The sequence below is a fragment of the Balaenoptera acutorostrata genome, chromosome 8 (assembly GCF_949987535.1).
Source record: "Balaenoptera acutorostrata chromosome 8, mBalAcu1.1, whole genome shotgun sequence".
Classification (NCBI taxonomy): domain Eukaryota; kingdom Metazoa; phylum Chordata; class Mammalia; order Artiodactyla; family Balaenopteridae; genus Balaenoptera; species Balaenoptera acutorostrata.
The window spans coordinates 6,370,471-6,389,837 of NC_080071.1; the positions used below are offsets into that span (position 1 = coordinate 6,370,471).

At 36.5% G+C, this 19,367-nt stretch overlaps 1 protein-coding gene across 2 annotated transcripts in view; it reads left to right on the top strand.

Annotated features, from left to right (window-relative positions):
* ARHGAP15 (Rho GTPase activating protein 15) overlaps window positions 1-19,367 on the top strand; it is a 610,484-nt gene that overhangs the window by 24,939 nt on the left and 566,178 nt on the right. For both annotated transcript variants that reach the window (XM_057551505.1, XM_007183022.2), the window contains exon 2: window positions 5,586-5,764. In XM_057551505.1, the coding sequence (XP_057407488.1) occupies window positions 5,600-5,764 (165 nt within the window). In that variant the 5' untranslated portion in view covers window positions 5,586-5,599. The remainder of the gene's footprint in view (window positions 1-5,585; window positions 5,765-19,367) is intronic.

The following is a 19,367-nucleotide window of genomic DNA, read 5'->3' on the forward strand; positions in this document are numbered from 1 at the left end:
GCCTGGGTCTTAGTTGCGGCATGGGAGATCTTTTAGTTGCAGTATGCAGGATCTTTAGTTGAGGCATGTGGGATCTAGTTCTCTGACCAGGGATCGAACCCAGGCCCCCTGCATTGGGAGCGCAGAAACCCTTGAGGGTTTCTTTTGACTCAGGGTTGGGAAGGCTTTATACTGGAGTTTGTTCCCCTAGAACCTTCTTTCATAAAGACTCAAAAACTAGAGCACCATGGCAGGGCCATCACGTCCCACAACTCCAAGAGGCACCCTTTACTAGAATGCAATGCTAATATCCTATCCCTAGTCACAAATGCTACCTGCCTCTACATTTACTTAAGATCACACACAAAGTAGAGTAATCAGAGGTTTTCTACTGTAAGATATTTTCCTACATAGCCGGAAGAGTTTCCAGTATGAGATTCAGGTAAATGATTCCCTGAGAGTTCATGGGAAGTCTGACTAATCATTTATGACAGTGTGTTAATTAGTTTAATCATTCCTCTCCCATATATACATCTAAGTGATTCACTGAGCAGATGGATATAAGTAAAAAGATGTAAGTAAGGAAGAATGGATGATGGAATTTCAGATATGTTGACCCTGTAGATGAGATGGGGCCTAAGTAGGTGCTGCAGTGGGGGGCTTTGGTAGCCAAAACGTGAAAAGGATCATAGTGTGCACTGTAGAGGAAAAAATGAGTATTAGGATGCAGGTGAGGGGAAAATGGGAAAGTTGGAGTGTAAAGAGAATGAACTGTAAGTGGGGTCCAAATACAACTTGCAAAATTGGCCTAAAACGGCCTTATCCACCTGCTATGAGAGGTTTCTAACAGGATGAATAAGAATAAATCATCTCTGAACCCACAAGTACAGCAGTTAGAAGTTTCACAGCCACCAACACAGCTGTCATTTCTGGCCATTAGATTTCCTTCCTCCTCTGTCCTCCCTCCTTCCTCAGTTCCTGCTTGGGGTGAGGGCGTCCTGCTTCCTTCTGTTTTGCACTCAACTCATCAATACAAGACATTTGTGTATTATGCCAAGGAAAGTCCTCTTCCCAAATTCTCTCCCTCAGAGTGTCTAGAATACCAGCCTTTTACAGCATTGGTTGGCTTAGAAGGGATTAGGCTCTCAGTTAACCCTTCAGCCCGATAAGAGGATGGAAAGATGATCAAACTCACCCACACCGAGGCTAAATGCCATTTTCTTCATGAAACCCAATGCTTACCTTTTCCTTGAATTTCCTTGGTACTATAGTTTTTCTTCATGACATATTTCAGTATCTACTCTATAATTTCACAGTTATTTGCATACCTCTGCACTGCTGAGCCCTTTGCCCGAAATGCCCAACCTGCCCTGACTTAGCTCCAGCATCAGCTGATCTTTTGTGGGCTTTCTCTCTCCACACCTCCCAGTTCCACTGTGGTCTGATGTCATTGCTTCTCTCCCCACCTGGGCACCACTCTATTCTCATTTAATTGTTGATTTATTTCTTTATCAAACTCACCAAACTACTGTAAAACACTTGGTTGAAACAAACAAACAAAAACCAAAAACACAAAAAAGAGTATCTCCAGCCTCTAATGGAGCCTCCTTGCCACTCAGGAAAGTCTCAGTAAAAGTTAGGAAGAGGTTTGTGTCGTTTTCTGTATTCTTCTCAGAGCAACGTGGTGCTCTGCAAAATCAGAAACCACCAAATATTTGCAAACATGAGAATAACTATGAATAGTATCAAGTGAATGCCATTGTAGAACAAAATACAAAAGAAGATGAATAAAGAGAAAAAATTGAGTGCAATAAATAGAGTATCAATAAAAAGTGAAGATGAGGTCAGTTGGGAAAGGAAGTGATGGCTAGAGGAGTGAGAAAAGAAATAACATTAATGTTGGTAAGGGGAGAGATCAGCTTAAAAGAAAGATCTGAAGGAGGAAGATTTTGAAATTCTTTTCTGTAGACTGTCCTCGAGAAAACAAATGGGAAAGCCAGATAAGAGGCTTTTAAAATTAATCCAGCCTTTTGACAGTAACCCATCACCAGGCAAATTATGGGTTAATTGTCAAATCAATACAAGAATGCAAATGTTGATTTGACGCTCAAATTTGTTCAGAGTATGAGAAACAACATGCCCTATAAACGGCACCTGGTGGGGCTGTGTAAATACAGTGGCTTCATGCTCTTGGTCAGAAGAGAGTGGCTTTAGCCCGAGTATTTCTCTTACCAGTATTACAAACATAACACCTTAGAGTTTGAATCTAATGAATAATTTGGAAGATCAAGACTTGAATGTACTCCAAGGAGAACCCAAATTTTTTAGAAAAGATTTATATGTTTAATCATAGATCCCCTCAACCCTCACTCACATCCTTGGGCATCAGATCATACCAAAGCATTTACATTGTTGCTAAAACTACCTAAAACTACTGAGCTCTGTAAATCTGCAGTAATACTTCTTGAGCTCCCAGACTTTTACACAGCCGTATCAGAAGTGAAAAGGACCCTACAGCTCATAGCAGTCCTTTTAGTTGCCCATGCCCCCTCACTATCAATTTTTTCCAGCGATGAAACAGAGGTCCACGGACTTGTTCAAGGTCACAAAGGTGGCCATTAGAGACAGTGCTGCACTAGAAGTCATCATAGGCTCTTTTTATGCAACCAGTCTGACTATAATGAATCCAAGGCCTCCATTACAATCACGGTACCTAGATTCTCATTCTTTCATTCATCCTTACTTCATCCACTGAAATATACTCTGAAAAAAACTCATGCTTTTATTAGTAGCGTCTTTATAAATATAAAAAATCCAGAGATTTGCCTTATTTTGAAATAATGTCTCTTGGCTAAGAAAAATTGAAGGCCTCAATAATAAATAATACACAGAATAAAACCAAAAATGTATTATCCTGTACTGGGGTACATGGAGAAATAACTATTTATATCATCTGCATGTGATTGCATTTACTTTTTAGAACACATTTATATATAAAATCCCTCTCTATCTTATTCTAGTTAGATATAGAGGTAAGATCCCTTATGTATACAATAGTGGTCAGATTTGATACATTTTAAAGTCCTTCTTATTAATGTAGCTGTCATCATATTGCTGTGGAATAGCAGGGATAAGATTTCCTTCTTTTATTCAAATTTTTATTTCAAATGTTGTCAAAAGAGCTCTCTTATTCTCAATTAGATAAGTTTTTAAAATATATCACTCATGTATGATTATGAAAATGAATATATTCAAAATTAATTAAAATAAAATAAGTAGCAAAATAAATTAGTTAAGGAATTCTTGATAAAACTGTCCTGTAAACAGCTTTGTTAGATATAACTGAAGTACAATAAAGCGCAAGTGTTTAAAGTGTACAATTTGATCATTTTTAATATATGTATACTGCTGTTAAACCATCACCACAACCAAGATAACAAACAAATCCATCACCCCCAAAAGGTTCCTTGTATCCAGAGCCCACCCTGTCCCTAGGCAATCACTGATCTCTTTTCTCTCATTTTATGTTAGTTTGCATTTTCAAAACTATTATATAAGTGAAATCGTAAGTACTCAATGAGTACTTTTTTGCTGGGGGGCTTGATTTCTTTTACTCTGCATAATGAATTTACAGTTCATCCATGTGGTTGCATGTGTTAGTAACCCATTCATTTTTATTGTTGAGCAATATTTCATTGTGTAGATAAACTAGAATTTATTCATCTGTGATGGACATCTGGGTCTTTTTTTGTGGGGGGCTGGGGGGTGGATAAAATAGATACTCCTTCACTTCTTTCTGCCCAGTGTCCTTAAGAAAATTGTTAGTCACTCTGATCCTCATTTTTCTCCACTACAAAAATATGAGTTTAAGGTCAATATCATAGGAACTTTATAAGGATTAAACCAGCTCATTGCCTGGCACATAGTAAATACTCAATAAATATTAACTTCTTTTCTCACTCAATATCACTCAATTGCCTAACTGGCTTCAATTATGAGGAGACACTTTTCCTCCCATTAAAATGCTTTTATTCTTTTCTAATCCTTTTAGTGTCCACTCAACTTGAACATTACCGTGATTCTAGCCCCGTTGTCTGTCCAATCAAGTAGAGGTACCAAAACAGTTGGCTCCTTAAAATATAATCCTTCTTTTGGATTATATTGGCCTCTATAACTGACGGGTGACAATTTTTTCTAATGTTGTACCCACGTGCCTAGGCTAGCTATGAAATGTCTATATAGGTGAGACATAGAGAGGACACTCAGGCTAGAAGAGGGTCTGTTTCTAGAAGCTTTGAAGCTATATTTGCATTGCAAATATCCTATTTAAAAAGAGTAGATGTGGGCTTCCCTGGTGGCGCAGTGGTTGAGAATCTGCCTGCTAATGCAGGGGACACGGGTTCGAACCCTGGTCTGGGAAGATCCCACATGCCACGGAGCAGCTGGGCCCGTGAGCCACAATTGCTGAGCCTGCGCGTCTGGAGCCTGTGCCCCGTGACGGGAGGGGCCGCGATAGAGAAAGGCCCGCGCACCGCGATGAAGAGCGGTCCCCGCACCGCGATGAAGAGTGGCCCCCGCTTGCCGCAACTGGAGAAAGCCCTCCCACGAACCGAAGACCCAACACAGCCATAAATAAATAAATAAATAAATAAAATCAAGTAAAACTTTAAAAAAAAAAAAAAAAAAAAAGAGTAGATGTATTCATTTGAGGAACTGGTGGGGAGGAGCAGCTGAAAAGGATTATGGATTTGGGAAGCAACTAAAAGCCCTCCTGGTCCACCCACCCAATTTATTCCCTTTGTTTTCTTTTCCTGAATTATTGTTTTCTCACAGCCACTCCTTTAAAATTTGCCCACACTGGATTTTCCTACCTGAATCAGACTCCTTCCATTAAAATAAATGTAAATAAATAAAGTGTTGATGTGCTGATTTTCTCTTTCTTCATAGTCTTCATAAATATTATGTCCAACTAAGCGACTAAATCTAGTTCAGTTGGCAGATGGCAGTGGACAAAGGAATTTTAATGTTTCCCTGTGGATATGGCAAGTGGGGGTGGGGACTGGGACCCTGCACCATGCTAATGAGGCCAAGCCGACATATTTGATAGTCAATGGGACCAGCTTGCTTTCCTCCAATTTTACACACTTAAATTTGACCTTATTCACAGAGGTTTTTGTTCACCAAAAAAGGCTGCTGGTGGTAGTGTCTGGAGGTGGTTTGGGATAGGGTGGGTGATAGATCAAAGACGTTGTGAATGAAACGAGCATACACCCGGAAGATGCTTAGTTGGCAATATCATTTCTATAGAAGGGAGACCATATCATATTGCCATTAGGAGTTTCTTAATCGAATTAAGAAACTACACAGAATTTGAGTGTGCTATCTATGAATTGAAATCCTCTGGCACGTATACAGTACCGTCGGAATACAGAGGTCCAATTGATAAAAGCACTACAAAGTAACTACCTTCTTCTTCATCACTCAAAGAGATGGAGACTTTATTTCATTTTTGTACTTTAATGATGTATAGGGATATGCACTCCACCAGGAGTTTTTCATGGAAAAGCATATACTTAGAATAATATAATGCTTTTATATTTCCTCAGGATAACATTGTAATATGCAGAAGTCTACAAATTCTGATACCTCTGTGGAAACACTGCATCCCACCCGCCAAGGCGCTGGAGCTGTGCAAATGAGAATCAAAAATGCCAACAGCCACCACAGCAGGCTGAGCCAAAGTAAATCCATGATCCTCACCGATGTTGGGAAGGTCACTGAACCTGTAAGTCAAATACCCCAAGTTCCCTGATATATAGAATTTTGTAAAAGAAGGGAAAAATAAAAAAGCTAATTAGCCTTGTTTTATTTGTTTTCCTAATGTGCATGAGAAAACTGTTTTTGTAGTGCATTTTATCTTGCCTACTTATAGTCATAATTATATCCCCAGTTGCGAGAGAAGAGCTGGGCTTAATCCAGAGTGATAAAGTGGATTTGGAGCTAGACTGAAGAGCACCTTTGACTCATGTTAAGGGCCTCCACTATCATGCTTCAGTGTCATAAAAATAATGAGGTTATGCTAGCATGTGGTGTTTGTACTTCCAAATACAGTACATCACTTTGAAAAGCCAGAGGCTAAAATTAGCTAAGAATAAACTGAGAAAAAAATCTTTTAAAAAACGTGAAAATCTCTTCCTTAAAATCTCCCAACAATATATGATATTGGAAATTACAATCTGATTTGGAATGAGCTTGAACAGTTGAAACGGTGTGGAGATTTAAGGTTTGGAGAGGAAGCCATTTTGTCTCCATAATGTGTCATTAGGAAGATTTGAAATAAAATAGTTTAGAGATGAACTCTACTGCCAACTGTGTCCCTGCCCCTGCACGCATCCTGAGCCACTAAACACACTGATTGCAATGAGTCTCCTCTGGTTAATTTTCTTCCATAATGGTGGTAACTTGCAGCTGAGGCCATAGGATGTTACAAAATTATTTATGCAATGTTAGCCACTCTTTTGGACCCCGTATCTATTTTGTTTCTCACAGTGAGAGCAAGAGCAAGAAATAGGTTAGCTGGGGACAGGCTGTGAGTCCCAGTGACCCTGCAGTAACATGTGAGCTATTAATTGAGTGTTCTGTTAATATCATAGGGGCCTATGAAATATTCAGCTCCCTAACTGAGTTATTAAATGAGATCAACTTGCTGAGTAGCATGTTACCGATTATATTTATTTGCTGTTTTTCACTCGAATTTCAAGTGCAAAATTAACCCACAACGATCTCAGGAGCCTGAGAAATGTATGGTTTTAATCATCCTTTCTTCAGGTATTATAGACAAATTTAGCATGAGGAAGCCAGTGATTATATTTTGAAAGTGAGAAACATATCCCTAGTTAAGGTACTGAGAGATGCATTTTTCTTTCTTTATTTTCTCATTTAAAAGTATTATCTGCTGGGAGGCACAACACGGCCAGCCTGACTTGGCATTGAAACCTGCTAAAACGTTCCTCAACCATGAACTTGAGACAATGGTTAGAGTAAATTATTGGAATCTCTATAATGTATTATCAGTAAGAACTGTACCTTTGGAAAAGTTTAAAAGTTAAGTATATTTAATGATGCCTAACATATTTTATTGGCTGTGTTTAACAAAAGGCACTATGCCGCAGTTGTTTTTGACAAGCATGAAAACATCACAGCATGAGACTGCAAAAGGAATTATGGAGAGAAATTACAAGTGATCCATCTCTCAATGAATTATCCACCTCAATAGCCCGCAGAACTCAGCTACCAATTAACACCTACTTTATTACATGTTGGGATGTACTTAATAACTTTCATGTGTTTATGCACTATTACCTTGACTGATGCCTCTTGTACAATTAGGCATAATTGGCATATCAATATGCAAAAGTTAAAAGGATTAACCCTCTTAAAACTAATGAGCATTTCTGTATCCAGCTGCTAAATGAGACAAAATTAGCATTTTTCACTTTTGGGCAGGATTTTATCATGCAGTTTCTCATTGTTGATATTACCTTGTTACATAACTTCAGTTTGGGCGGTTATATGCTGGACTGCTGGAGAATCAGAGTTTTCCAAAGTTAAATTAGCTATAATTATCCCAGCTTTTGTTTCCGCATTCTTAGCCTCGGCAATATGTATTCCTCGATAAGGAACAAAAATAAAAGTTACTTTTGGTTATGTGTGCTCGGTGCATAATTATATAAAAGGGGTATTTTAGTGAGGATATGTCATTTCACTGAGAAAACTTGGCTCAGAGATACTGTATTGAAAGCTTGCCATGGCACTAATTTTCTTTCTGTCTCAGTTCTTTTCATCTCTTTTTTTCCATGCACAATTTTCTGACTAGATACTGACAGAATGTAAAGTATTTTGGCATATTTATTCAAACAAGCCTGTTAAAGATATCTGCTCAAGCTAAACTAAGAACCTGATTTTTCAGAAGTTGGAGGTTGGGGTAAGGTCAAAGGGGGAGATTTTGAACTTAGGAGAAGTGGGAGGAAATGCACACTAAAAATGTGTGCACAAATTCACGTGTGGCATGGCTTGCTGTAACAGAGACACATACATTTAATCTGTACAGAAAAAAATTGAGTACTTAGAGACTATATATGTATTATGCATCCTATTTAATATAGTGTATATATACTACTTGTCACTTGCATATCAATTATGCAAATCTAATATGGACTTATCAGAGTATATAATAACACAAAAACCTGGTATTACACATTTCTATGATTTCACTTATTACAAAACATGATACAAACATTCTAGGGTCAAATCAATTGTATAATTTTGTCATTAATTCATAACGTCCTCTTAAAATTTTGCTTAATTAATAAAAATATGTTAATATGACTGTGAACTCAGAACACACTATAAAATTCTCCTATACATGTCATAAGAGCCTGTATTCTTGGTATCTTAAATCGAGGAGTATTTTGAAATGCCAATATAAACATTTATTCAACCCTAAGCTGTGCAAACACAGGTGAATTTACTTGTTGAATTAAAAGTTTTGATTGCGTAAGTGCTGCAAGGAAACATTCCAGTAAAACAGGTATCAATACTCCATTAGTATTTTATTGGTGTCATGCATCATTTTCTTTAAACACCAAACAATCATTTTTATGTGGTTCATATAAGATCAATGCCTTTTCAAAATTCATAGGCGACTTTGCTTTCTAAGAAGTGTTGGAGAGGTGGGACGTTTGGACATCTAATGACATGGTTAGTAAGAAAATTGTGTATCTGTGAGAGCCATCTGGAGACCTTCATTTGGTGGGGAGGGAGCGCTCTTTGGTCTCAGTGATTTGTTGTCTCACCCTGAGCATTGGAGTGAGACCTCTTAAAGGTGGACTGCTGATTTACCTGAATGTGCTAAACACAGAAGCAGAAGGCTTTGTGAAGAACGTAAATGGGGGCGAGTAAAGTGTGCCTCTTTAAGGGCTAAAAAGGCTAATGTGCAGTCCAGCAAATAGCTAACGTGAAAGGTTTAATGTGGCTTTGATGTTACTTATAAGAGGGATGCCCAGCCTACTAGACAGTTTGAAAATAGATATTAATGAAGAGTTTAAATAGCCCAAGTCAGGAAACTGCAGACATAGGATTTGCAGGCAGGAGCAGTTCCGGCATTTAATACTGGTGTCTTAAGCAGCAACGTGTATGAATATTCACCATTTCCATCTTGTAAACCCTGCAGAAGTGCATCACTCCATTCATAGCCATCATGGACAGGGAAATATTTTTTTAACTAGTGTTCAGATAAAGACTTAGGTCAAGCCATTCCTAAACATTAACATACAAGACTCCTTGTGCTTCTCTTAACATACAGCGTTCCTTCATTTTTCTTTTTAATATATTATAAGGAAAAAGAGGAAACAATTTTCCTTTGTTTCTTACTTCTGTGATTTTAGGATACTTGCCAAAGTTGTGGCTAGCTAAAAAGGCAGACATAAAAATTGCTACTAAAAATACAAGCCTTCTGTTTAGCAGAGATTTTGAGAAATATTATGAGGCTGTAGGACTTGTCCATGTTTACTTCAAATCAAGCTTATAGATAGGTTTGAGGCTTTGTTTGTATAAATTGTCCTGAAGTGGATCCTGATATTTAATTAAAATGACACTAAATCACATTGAATTGATAAGACTTGGCATCTCAAACAAAGGTAATTGCCCGTATTGGTTTTATACAAAAATAGCGCTGCTTGGAAAATGTGCAGCCAACACAGACTGTCAACTCCATTTATAGATCAATATGTGAAAACCATTGATCAGGCAAGCATGTATAACAGTAACACTTTGCATTTATTTGTTGTTTTTATACCACATTAAGGCTTACAGGATTATAGGCTTCCTAAATATTTTGACTTCCTCATAAATATATGATCTGTTGAATGTTAATTAAATGAGAGTCTGCAGCCATCTCTAAAATTGTTTTTAGTTTGATGATTTCCTTTTATTGCTGTGGATCGTATGATCTGAAAATGGATTAGTTTCCTTCTGCATAAAGATTATTAAAGCTTTAATGTGTCCTATTTAGTGTAAGATGTGGCTGCCTTTTTGCTTTGAAAAGTATAGATACAGACAATTATTTTCTCTTAGCAAGTGGCTGATCTCTTTTTATTAACTGGGCATTCTCAGAGCTCAGGGTGGAATTATTTCCTGACATAGTTTGCACACTCTGTAGATAACGTGTCTTCTTGATTTTTCCTGATAGAATTTGTTTCCTTTCTTTTCTTTTTATCTAGCTCTGTAGTACAGGCATCTGATCAAACATTATGTAGAAAATAAACTCATCACCTCAATTAAATTCTAGACACACACATATAATTTGAATTCTATTTTTCTGATTCAAGAACAAGCCTTATGAACTGTTCTTGTACACTGCATTCTACAGTTAAATCTTTCTTATCTCATCAGTGTAAGGACAGTGTTTTGTTCCTAATCTTTATTGGACTATTGCGGATGACATTTGTAAGCCATTTTGGTTTATAAGGAAAAGCTGGAGGACAGTGGAGTCAGACTCTCCATAGATCCAAACCTCAGATATGACTACGAAATAATGTGTCTTCCACTGCAATTTTCTCTGCCACTGAGAGGTCAGTTTTGTTGAGAAATCTTTTTATATCCTCTATATACATTAGGAGTACTGCTTTCAAGACAATACTTGGTTTTATATACGATATTAAAACAATAATAAAAGAAACAAGATTTCAGAAATAGAAAAAAAAAAAAATCATGAAATTCAAGGGTTAGCTAAGGTAACCAGTCTGCTGTAAAGCAGAAGAAAATGTTTATTAGCTAGATTTTTGACTTTTAAATAAAATGCCCTGGGGTGGGAGGCAGGAAAGAAGAATAAAAAAACGCTAGAGATTTCTTTCCTTGTCCTTGCCGTCCCATGTCATCTCATGCTGTGAAAATCTTTAACTCTGTTTACCAAGCACAAATTGGACTTGCCAAATGTTCAGGAAGTTTTCATTGACAGTGTAGAGCCTGTACTTCAAAGAATGAGCTGGGGCTCTTGAGTTCATGTTCGTGGTTGCATCGTTTCCATTTTAACTTGAGCATAGCTAAATTTGTTTATAATCTCCTACTGATTGAACATGGCGCTGAATGTACATGAGATACATTTTTTTTACTTTAGTCCTCTGATTACTAATTTGAATCCAAAACTCTAACCTTGTTAGCATCTGGACTTATTTCCATAATAACAACCCCTTCAGAACCTACAAAGTAATGAATAATTGACAACAAATGAAATGTTTTGATAGTTGTCGGCACAAAGCATGTTTAATGTTTTGTGTTGCTTCCTAGCTAATTATGTAGATGACACATTTGTCAGACCTTGACTGCCATTAGAAACGTGTTTCCAGAGGGGAGAAAAACAGGCTATTCATAGAGTAATTAACTAGAATGCTCAATGACCTGTGAGAGATTCAAATCGCTGCCAGTTCAGACATTGTTTTGTTACAGAAGCAGAGGGGTAATTAAAATTCCAAATTACAGTCCTATGATGGAGCATTTGTTTGTTGACAGTATACTCTTACTCTAGTTTGTTAATTCTTTTTAAAATTGCTTCTAATCCATTTTATAGCTTTAGGAGTTCCGTCTTTGAATTTACTGACAACTAATATTATGGTAAATTGTACTTCAATGGAGTACTGCCTTCCTCACGGTTTCAAGGGAGCACAAGGTGGGTGGGATAAAAATAGCTCCTTCCCTAAACTGACATATCAGGTGCTGTCAGTGGGAATGCCACTAAAGTGTAACATCTTGTTAAATACTGTGTTTCCAGTTCTGTATTAGGGGAAAATGTCCTGGCAGAAAATACAGAGATTAAAAAGGAAAGCAACTATGAACATCTAAAAAGGAGGAAAAAAACTCATCTCCCAACAAGAAATGATTGATTAAGGTGTTCTATTAAACAAGGAGGAAGAGAGAGGAGTTAGGGCTGAGGATGATTTGGGGAATGTGTTGAGTTCAATGCAGAAGATGCAACAGTCTGTAGGAAAGCTCTCATGGATCAGTTTAAAAAGGGCGTTTTTACAGCGGTACCTTCCATATCAGGTCAATAACAAACTGTAGGATAACGGGTATCATGCATGAATTTTTTCAAGGCATTATTGGCATAGTTTACAAATCTGGAAGGCCAACATAGTCTAAAAAATTCAGCTCAAGAGAAATATTTATTCAGGTTGCTGAAAGTGAGAATATAGTTTTATTAAAAAGATCTGACAGAAGTCACACGGTATTTGATGCAGGCGAGCTGACAGAGGCATCCAGTGAGCGTTGATTATCCCGAAGTCACTGTCAGCTAGGATTGATTTTCACTTTCTCCGTTTATGTAACAGTTCCTGTAATACAGCTGACCCCGAATCATGTCACCTTGTCATTTCTCTGCATGGATCAAGAAGAGATGAGCTGAAAATAGCTAGACACTGACCTTGAACTTGCCAGAAAAGTGAGAAGTGACAGTGGGGTTTTTCTGTAGTACGTGTACAAAGATTAAGGCGAACTGTTCCTCTGTTGAGTTCACTGTAGCAGCACAAGGGGGCAGAGCAGTACTAGAGATTACAGGTAAAATAGATTCTGCACCAGCACGTAAAGGCTCTGAAATACCGAGTTGAGCCAGAGGTCTCATTTTTACGTCTTAGTGTAGACATAAAGGAGAATTACTGATGAATCAAAATCTTGGGTCCCCTGATGTTCATAATCAGTAATCTAAAAGTGTACATTCTAATTAAAAAAAGGTTACCTAATACTCTGTGTGGCAGCAGCTATGCTTTTCCACTAAGTTATTTGAAGCATCTCTTATTTAATTCATATAATACTCTTCACCCTTAAAATAAGTTAGTCACTTAGAACCGTAGTCACTATTATTATGAGGGTTTTATGGCAAATTCCTAAGGTACATTTAAGGTACAATTGTATCAGAAGCTGGGAACAGTCTTTTTATACTATTAAGTATCAAAACCCCCAAATTAAAATTGGGCAGTGTTATATGGTGATGTACATGCACAAAAAGGTAAAATGCAAGCTGGTAAATAATATTTGCCATTTGATTTACATTTTTCTATACCTTGTACATTTTCCCACCTTAATACTTGCCTCAGTTTTCAAACATTTCCTTTAATAGATCATCACTATAACCTTGATTAATCTAAAACACAGTATGTTGGACATTGTCCTTTGATTGCTAACGCTTAGTTAAGCTAAAGCATTGTTTTACTGATGCAGAATGTTTCCTATAAATGACACTCAAAGAACTTGCCAAGTGAAGCAGAGAACTGAAGCAGGTTGAGAAACAAGAAGAAACACTGACTTGATTATCCCCTAGGCTGTAAGTGCCTTATGCAATGGCAAAATAGCATCTTTGCATGCGTGATGGCACAATAACATTGCAAACCTCTACAGTAACAAGATCCTTTCTTGCATATAGTGGATTCTTTCTGTGTGTGTGTGTGTGTGTGTGTATAAACACACGTATCTATTATACATATATAAAAATACAGTAAATATATATGTATACACACAAATGCATATATACATCTCTCACTTCAGAGTGAGAGAGATTTATTTATTTATATATTTATTTATAAATCTATTTTATAGATTTATTTATTTATATATTTGAGATTATTTTTATATTCTACAAAAAATAGCCACCTACATATATTTACAAGCTGAAATATCAAGATTGCTTCAATACTCTTCTTCCCATAGATTTAATTCAAGACAGACAATGTTAAGATCTGAGAAATAAGTAGAATTCCAGTATGTTTCAAGGATGGACTAAATAGGAGATCATTTGGTTCCCAGAAATGAGGTTGAAAATATTCAGAATAACTATGTCATCACAGAAATCTATAGTACCTAGTTTTTGGCCTCACATGGGAGAAGATGGCTTGTGCTGTTGGAGCATAAGTCCCCCAATGTAGGTTTTGATGTGTGTGTGTGTGTGTGTGTAGGAGAGATGGGGATGGGGTGGATTTATAGTTACAAAATTGGTGTGTCTAAAGCTGGTGTCTTTGAAGGCAATCCTGAGGAACAGTCGCTTTCCTTTAGAGTCACACATCTACTTTGCATTCCTGCTCCTCAGAGTGTGCAGAAGATCTCCTGTGTGCCCTCTCCCAGGTGGTAGGAAACCCATCCCTAAATGGTTGATTAGCTTCTGCTTCTGAGGTCAAGGCAGACATAAAGGTGTTGGCTGCTAAAACACATCCCCAGAGTTGTCATTCCCCCTCCCTTCAGTGTGTAAGGCTTTTAATAAGGGACTTTAGTCCCTCATATGTTCAGATTCAGTTTATTGTTACCATCTGTTTAATTACCCTCTCAGGTTTGTGTTGGGAAGCATGAAACTGTCTTATCCAGCCTTTGAATCTCTGTGTTCCTAAAGAGATGTGGGTAAAGTACATGTCAGTTTTCAAAGAGCATATTAAAAACTGATAAGCAGAACCATCTCCAAACAATACCATGTAACAAAAAGGTATTTTTTTATACATTAATGCATGTTGCAAGTAATTAGCAAATGTACAGCAATGTGGCACTTTCTCCCAGAAATGATGCCATCTTCTGTATGCACAATCTCATATGCTTCTCCTTTTAGATGATGGATTTTTATGATTCCCATTCACTTCCAATGCACTGGCAGTATGTTTATTGAGGAAGAGATATGGGATTTGAGTTGTAACAGGATGTATGGTTGTCATATGTCAAGCAAGCTTAAGGATATGCTAAAATGAGAGATAAATCATATGCTCCAAAAATGAGGATAGACTCTTTGGGTAAGGTGAGAAACCCAGAGGAAGTTCAGTTACTTTATTCTTTCTCCTCTTCCTCCTCTACCTCATTTTTATTATTGCATTCCATTCTTTTTTTTTTTTTTTTTTCTGGAGAAACACCAGCATGTTGTTTCTGGTGGCCACTGTAGTCACCATGATATGATGCGTTTTTCCACATGTAAATTCCTTTGATAACATTACACTGGCTGACACAGACCTCTCACTCATTTATGTCCAAATTATTTTATATACCAGCATTTGGGTGACATAAAACATAACAAAAAGTGAAACAAAGCCAAATTCTGGTGTTTAAGTATCAAAATGTTGTAGAGGTCTGGCTTTGAAAACCAAAAGGAAATAAATCAGGTGATTATACTTACTAAATAAAAAAAAATGTCAAATGTTTACTGATGTTTCATATTTACTTATCCCTGAGGAGGTGATTTCAATCAGTGATTTTTTTCCTGAGATTCCAAGATATCCGATTAATAATGTGTTTGAAAATGTCCAGAAGTGGTAGTCTTGTTTTTATGTGAGTGCCCTTCCACAATACCATAAACACAAACGACCATGGTACTGTTTTTTTTTTTTTAATCCCTTCATGAAGAAACCAGTGCTGTTCTTGCCTCATAATCTTATATTATTTCTATGGAGGAAGAGGAATAGTGATGACACTAACTTTCCTCCACTACTTTTGGACACCTGACCTCCTTTCTTTCCCACAGGGTAAAAGGAAGCTGCAGTCTTCGTATTCCCAATGAGAAGGGACATGTGTCTCCTTGCATTGAATTGTCTTAGATCATATCATGTAGCACAAAGTGACCCAATATAGGAAGACAGGAAAACAAGTGACAGTTTTGTTTGCTCAAATATAAACACCAACATCAAAACATGGGGGCAAATCCTAGAGTCCCACTGCCAGATCACAGGAATTAAATAGCAAGAGCTGATATTTTGTACTTAGATAAAATGTATTCAAGGAGTAGTCTATAATCAGCAGGGAAAGGATAATGAATAAATAAGCTTAGCTCAGGTTAGACAAAGTGAGTGTAACTACTACTCTTAAAATCCATGAGAAAGTTAATCTGGCTGATACTTGATAATATATCACCCACTGTGGTCTGACCTATTGATCATAGCCTGACAGTGGGTAACATTTCATGGCAACTTCCTCTTTTACCATGAGTTATTGACAGTATTAATGCCAATAACACATGATCAAATAGACAGGAAAGAAGTTTACATTCCTAGATGTGCTATCTTTAACCTCCATGCTTTTAATATCATCGTTTAAAAAAAAAAGAAAAAAGAAAAGAAAGAAAGAAAGACATTTTTTTTCTTGTCTTGAAATTACCAATGAATAAGATTTTACTGTCACACAGATTATTAATTTGGTATCTTTATAATTCTCATCTACAACACATTTTGGGTAATAAAGCCCTAAATATAAGGGAACATTATAATTGTTATTTTTATCCTGGCATCCTCAGTCTTATGTAACAAAAATCCTAGAGAATGTTACTCTAATAATGTGTCCTGAGGTCCCTGCATTAATATTTTCCAGCTCATGGAGTTGTCATCATCCCAACCCATTAAGAGTCCCTAGACTGAAAAGTGGGTGAGCAGGTCAACTACTTTCATCCATTCATTCATTAGTCCATTCTTCTATTCATTTGGAAGACATTTCCTGGCACCTACTGTATGTCAGAGACTGCGTTGAAACCTGGGGACGCAAAACGGAAAGGTTCTCTGTCCTCTTGGAGTCTACATTCAGGTGAGGTAGAATCATTATTATGGGATAGTCCAGGCTCAGCCTGTTAGCTTCCTAGATGTCATCATGGTCACCACCAGCTCCTCCTCATTCTCAGTAGTGGTACTAGCATCCTGTACCTTACATTCTGTCAGAAATATTATACACAGTGTTTAAAATTAGAAATAAGAGACCTTCGCTGGCTCTTCCTATAGATGCATGTCTGTGGGTTGTAAATCTCAAACAAGACTTCTTCCATAATTTGAAATTGTGGGACTCCCACCTGATTTTAGCCTACTTTAAACTCTCTTTAGCAGACTTTAGCAGACCTATTTCCTATGTCTTTTTTCCTTTGGCAAACACAAGTTATTAGAGCACTTTTTTTTGGTAATAAATCAAGGTGCAAGTATTCTCAACTGGTTAAATTTATAATGCCATTTTTATTCATTACCCATTCTTATTCCCTCTTCCTTAGTCTTCAAAAACTTATCATAAATGTTTAACTGGAGTAGTTGAAATAATAATTTTTATGAATACAAATTAAAATGTTAGTATGTATACTTGACATCTAGGGCTGTTTATGCTTTCAACAGGAAAATTGAATACAGACCCAATTTAGACTTTTACAGAGCATTCAAAATTTTCACCAAGTTCTTGACTTTTAAACATTTTTTATTATGATCTTTGCTGATTATCTGGCTGAACGTTGTCCTCCAAGTACTCATGATTTGTGAAATTTTAGGGGGTTGATGATGGAAGGAATGATTTAATTTACACACCCACCTAAGTAGTCGCTATCATTAGTGTTATCCTCATCTATTTAAGAGGAGCACGCTATCATAGTCCTTAAGACACACTGCCGGCTGTGACACTAATACACGCCTGCGCCAAAGCAAAGATCAGAGAGCATAGGCTCAGCTGGCAGTATGAGCTATTTTGAGGTTTATTCTATTCAGGAAAAAAAAGAAAGGAAAAAAATGTTTTGAAGAATAATTTCTTCAAATTGCATAGACAAACTAGGGTCAAAATACAGTAATATCCAGGTTTTGAAATAAGCCAATCAGTTGACCAGTTTAAAGACTTAGCTCCACCTAAAGCAAGGCGATTCTTAGGTATTTCCGAATAAAGACATATCTCCCTTTATTGCGCTTCATTTTATTTCACTTCACAGATATTGCGCTTTTTTTTTTTTTTTTTTTTTTTTTTTTTTTTTTTTACAAATTGAAAGTTTGTGGCAACATTGAGTTCAGCAAATTGGTGCAATTTTACCAAGAGCATTCACTCATTTTGTGTCTCTGTGTCACCTTTTGGTAATTCTCATGGTATTTCAGAATTTTTCATTATAATTATATTTGTTATGGTGATCTGTGGTCGGTGATCTTTGATGTTACTATTGTAATTATTTTGGCATTTTTTAGAAATAAAGTATTTTTTTAATTAAGGTATGTACTTCTTTAGACATAATGCTATTGCACACATAATAGACTACAGTATAGTGTAAACATAACTTTTATATGCACTGGAAACCAAAACATTTGTGTGACTAGCTTTATTGTGATATTAGCTTTTTTGCAGTGGTCTGGAACCGTACCTGCAATGTCTCCAAAGTATGCCTGCACTTGATCATGCACAAAATAGTTTCTATCGAGACTTCATAGTTTCTTATTTCTCTAATGTGTGCATAATTGGACAGCAGTCTTGCTATGAGAATGGACAAGGAAACCCAGACTAGATCCTGGATGCATTCAAGAGAACTGTTTTACACCTTTTGACTGTCAATCTGAGCTTCTCTCCACTCATGTTGACCTTTACAATTCTGAGATCCCCACCTGCTGCCTGACTGCTTAGCTGAAACCAATCTTGAAAGATCTATGCTTTCCAAGATCACAAACATGTACCTAGAACTCTGATAGCTTCCTTTTACCTATGCTTCAAGGATTTGTTTAAGGACAATATTGATTTCATATATACTAGTGACAAGAGGCTAATAGTCTAAAGCAGAGGTCACAAACAAGTGGATGACCCAATTTTGCCCATAGGTATTTTTTGTTTGGGATGGTGTTTTTAAAATTTTGACTTTGAAAGTCTTTAGTTGGAGTAGCGGTGTCTTCATCAACTTATGCTACCTGCTTGGCCCTGAAGATATTTCAGCTTGTAATCTTAGAGTTATTTCAGTGACTGACTATTTAGAATTGAGAACATAATGTGGCAAGTCAGAAGATGACAACTGTTAGTTATCAATTTGAGAATTTAGAAGATGACAATTGTTAGTCATACATTTGGAAGTGTAGTCTCTACCACATTTCACTGAGAGTGTGAAAACATTCTGTTATATAGCTAAATATGAATTTTCTTATTCAGATTTTTTCACTTGGGATTAATTTCAATTTTAGACTCTTACATTATTATAAATTAACAAACAACTTGCTACCTTTTAGACAACACTAAAAGATAACTGTGATTATCTATGCAGATAGTGTTTTCTTGTCACTAAGTTATAAATATTCTGTTTATTCTGATTTATCTATGATTTAACTTTTGTGGGTTTTGTTAAATATTTCTGAAAGCTTGATGATAAGCTGCTTTGTATTTAAGTGAAGCAGTGCACTTCTAAATATTATAAAAAAGAATCACACCAGGCCCTTAGAAATGAGAAATGATGCTATCTGACAGTTCACAATATTAAAATTTAAATCAATTTAGATTTGACTAGTCATCTTATCTTTTACTTTATCTTATCTTTTACATCTTATCATTTACTTTACATTTTTACTAATTAAAGTTAATTTGAAGACTATTAAACTTCGTTAGAATTTTTTTTTTTA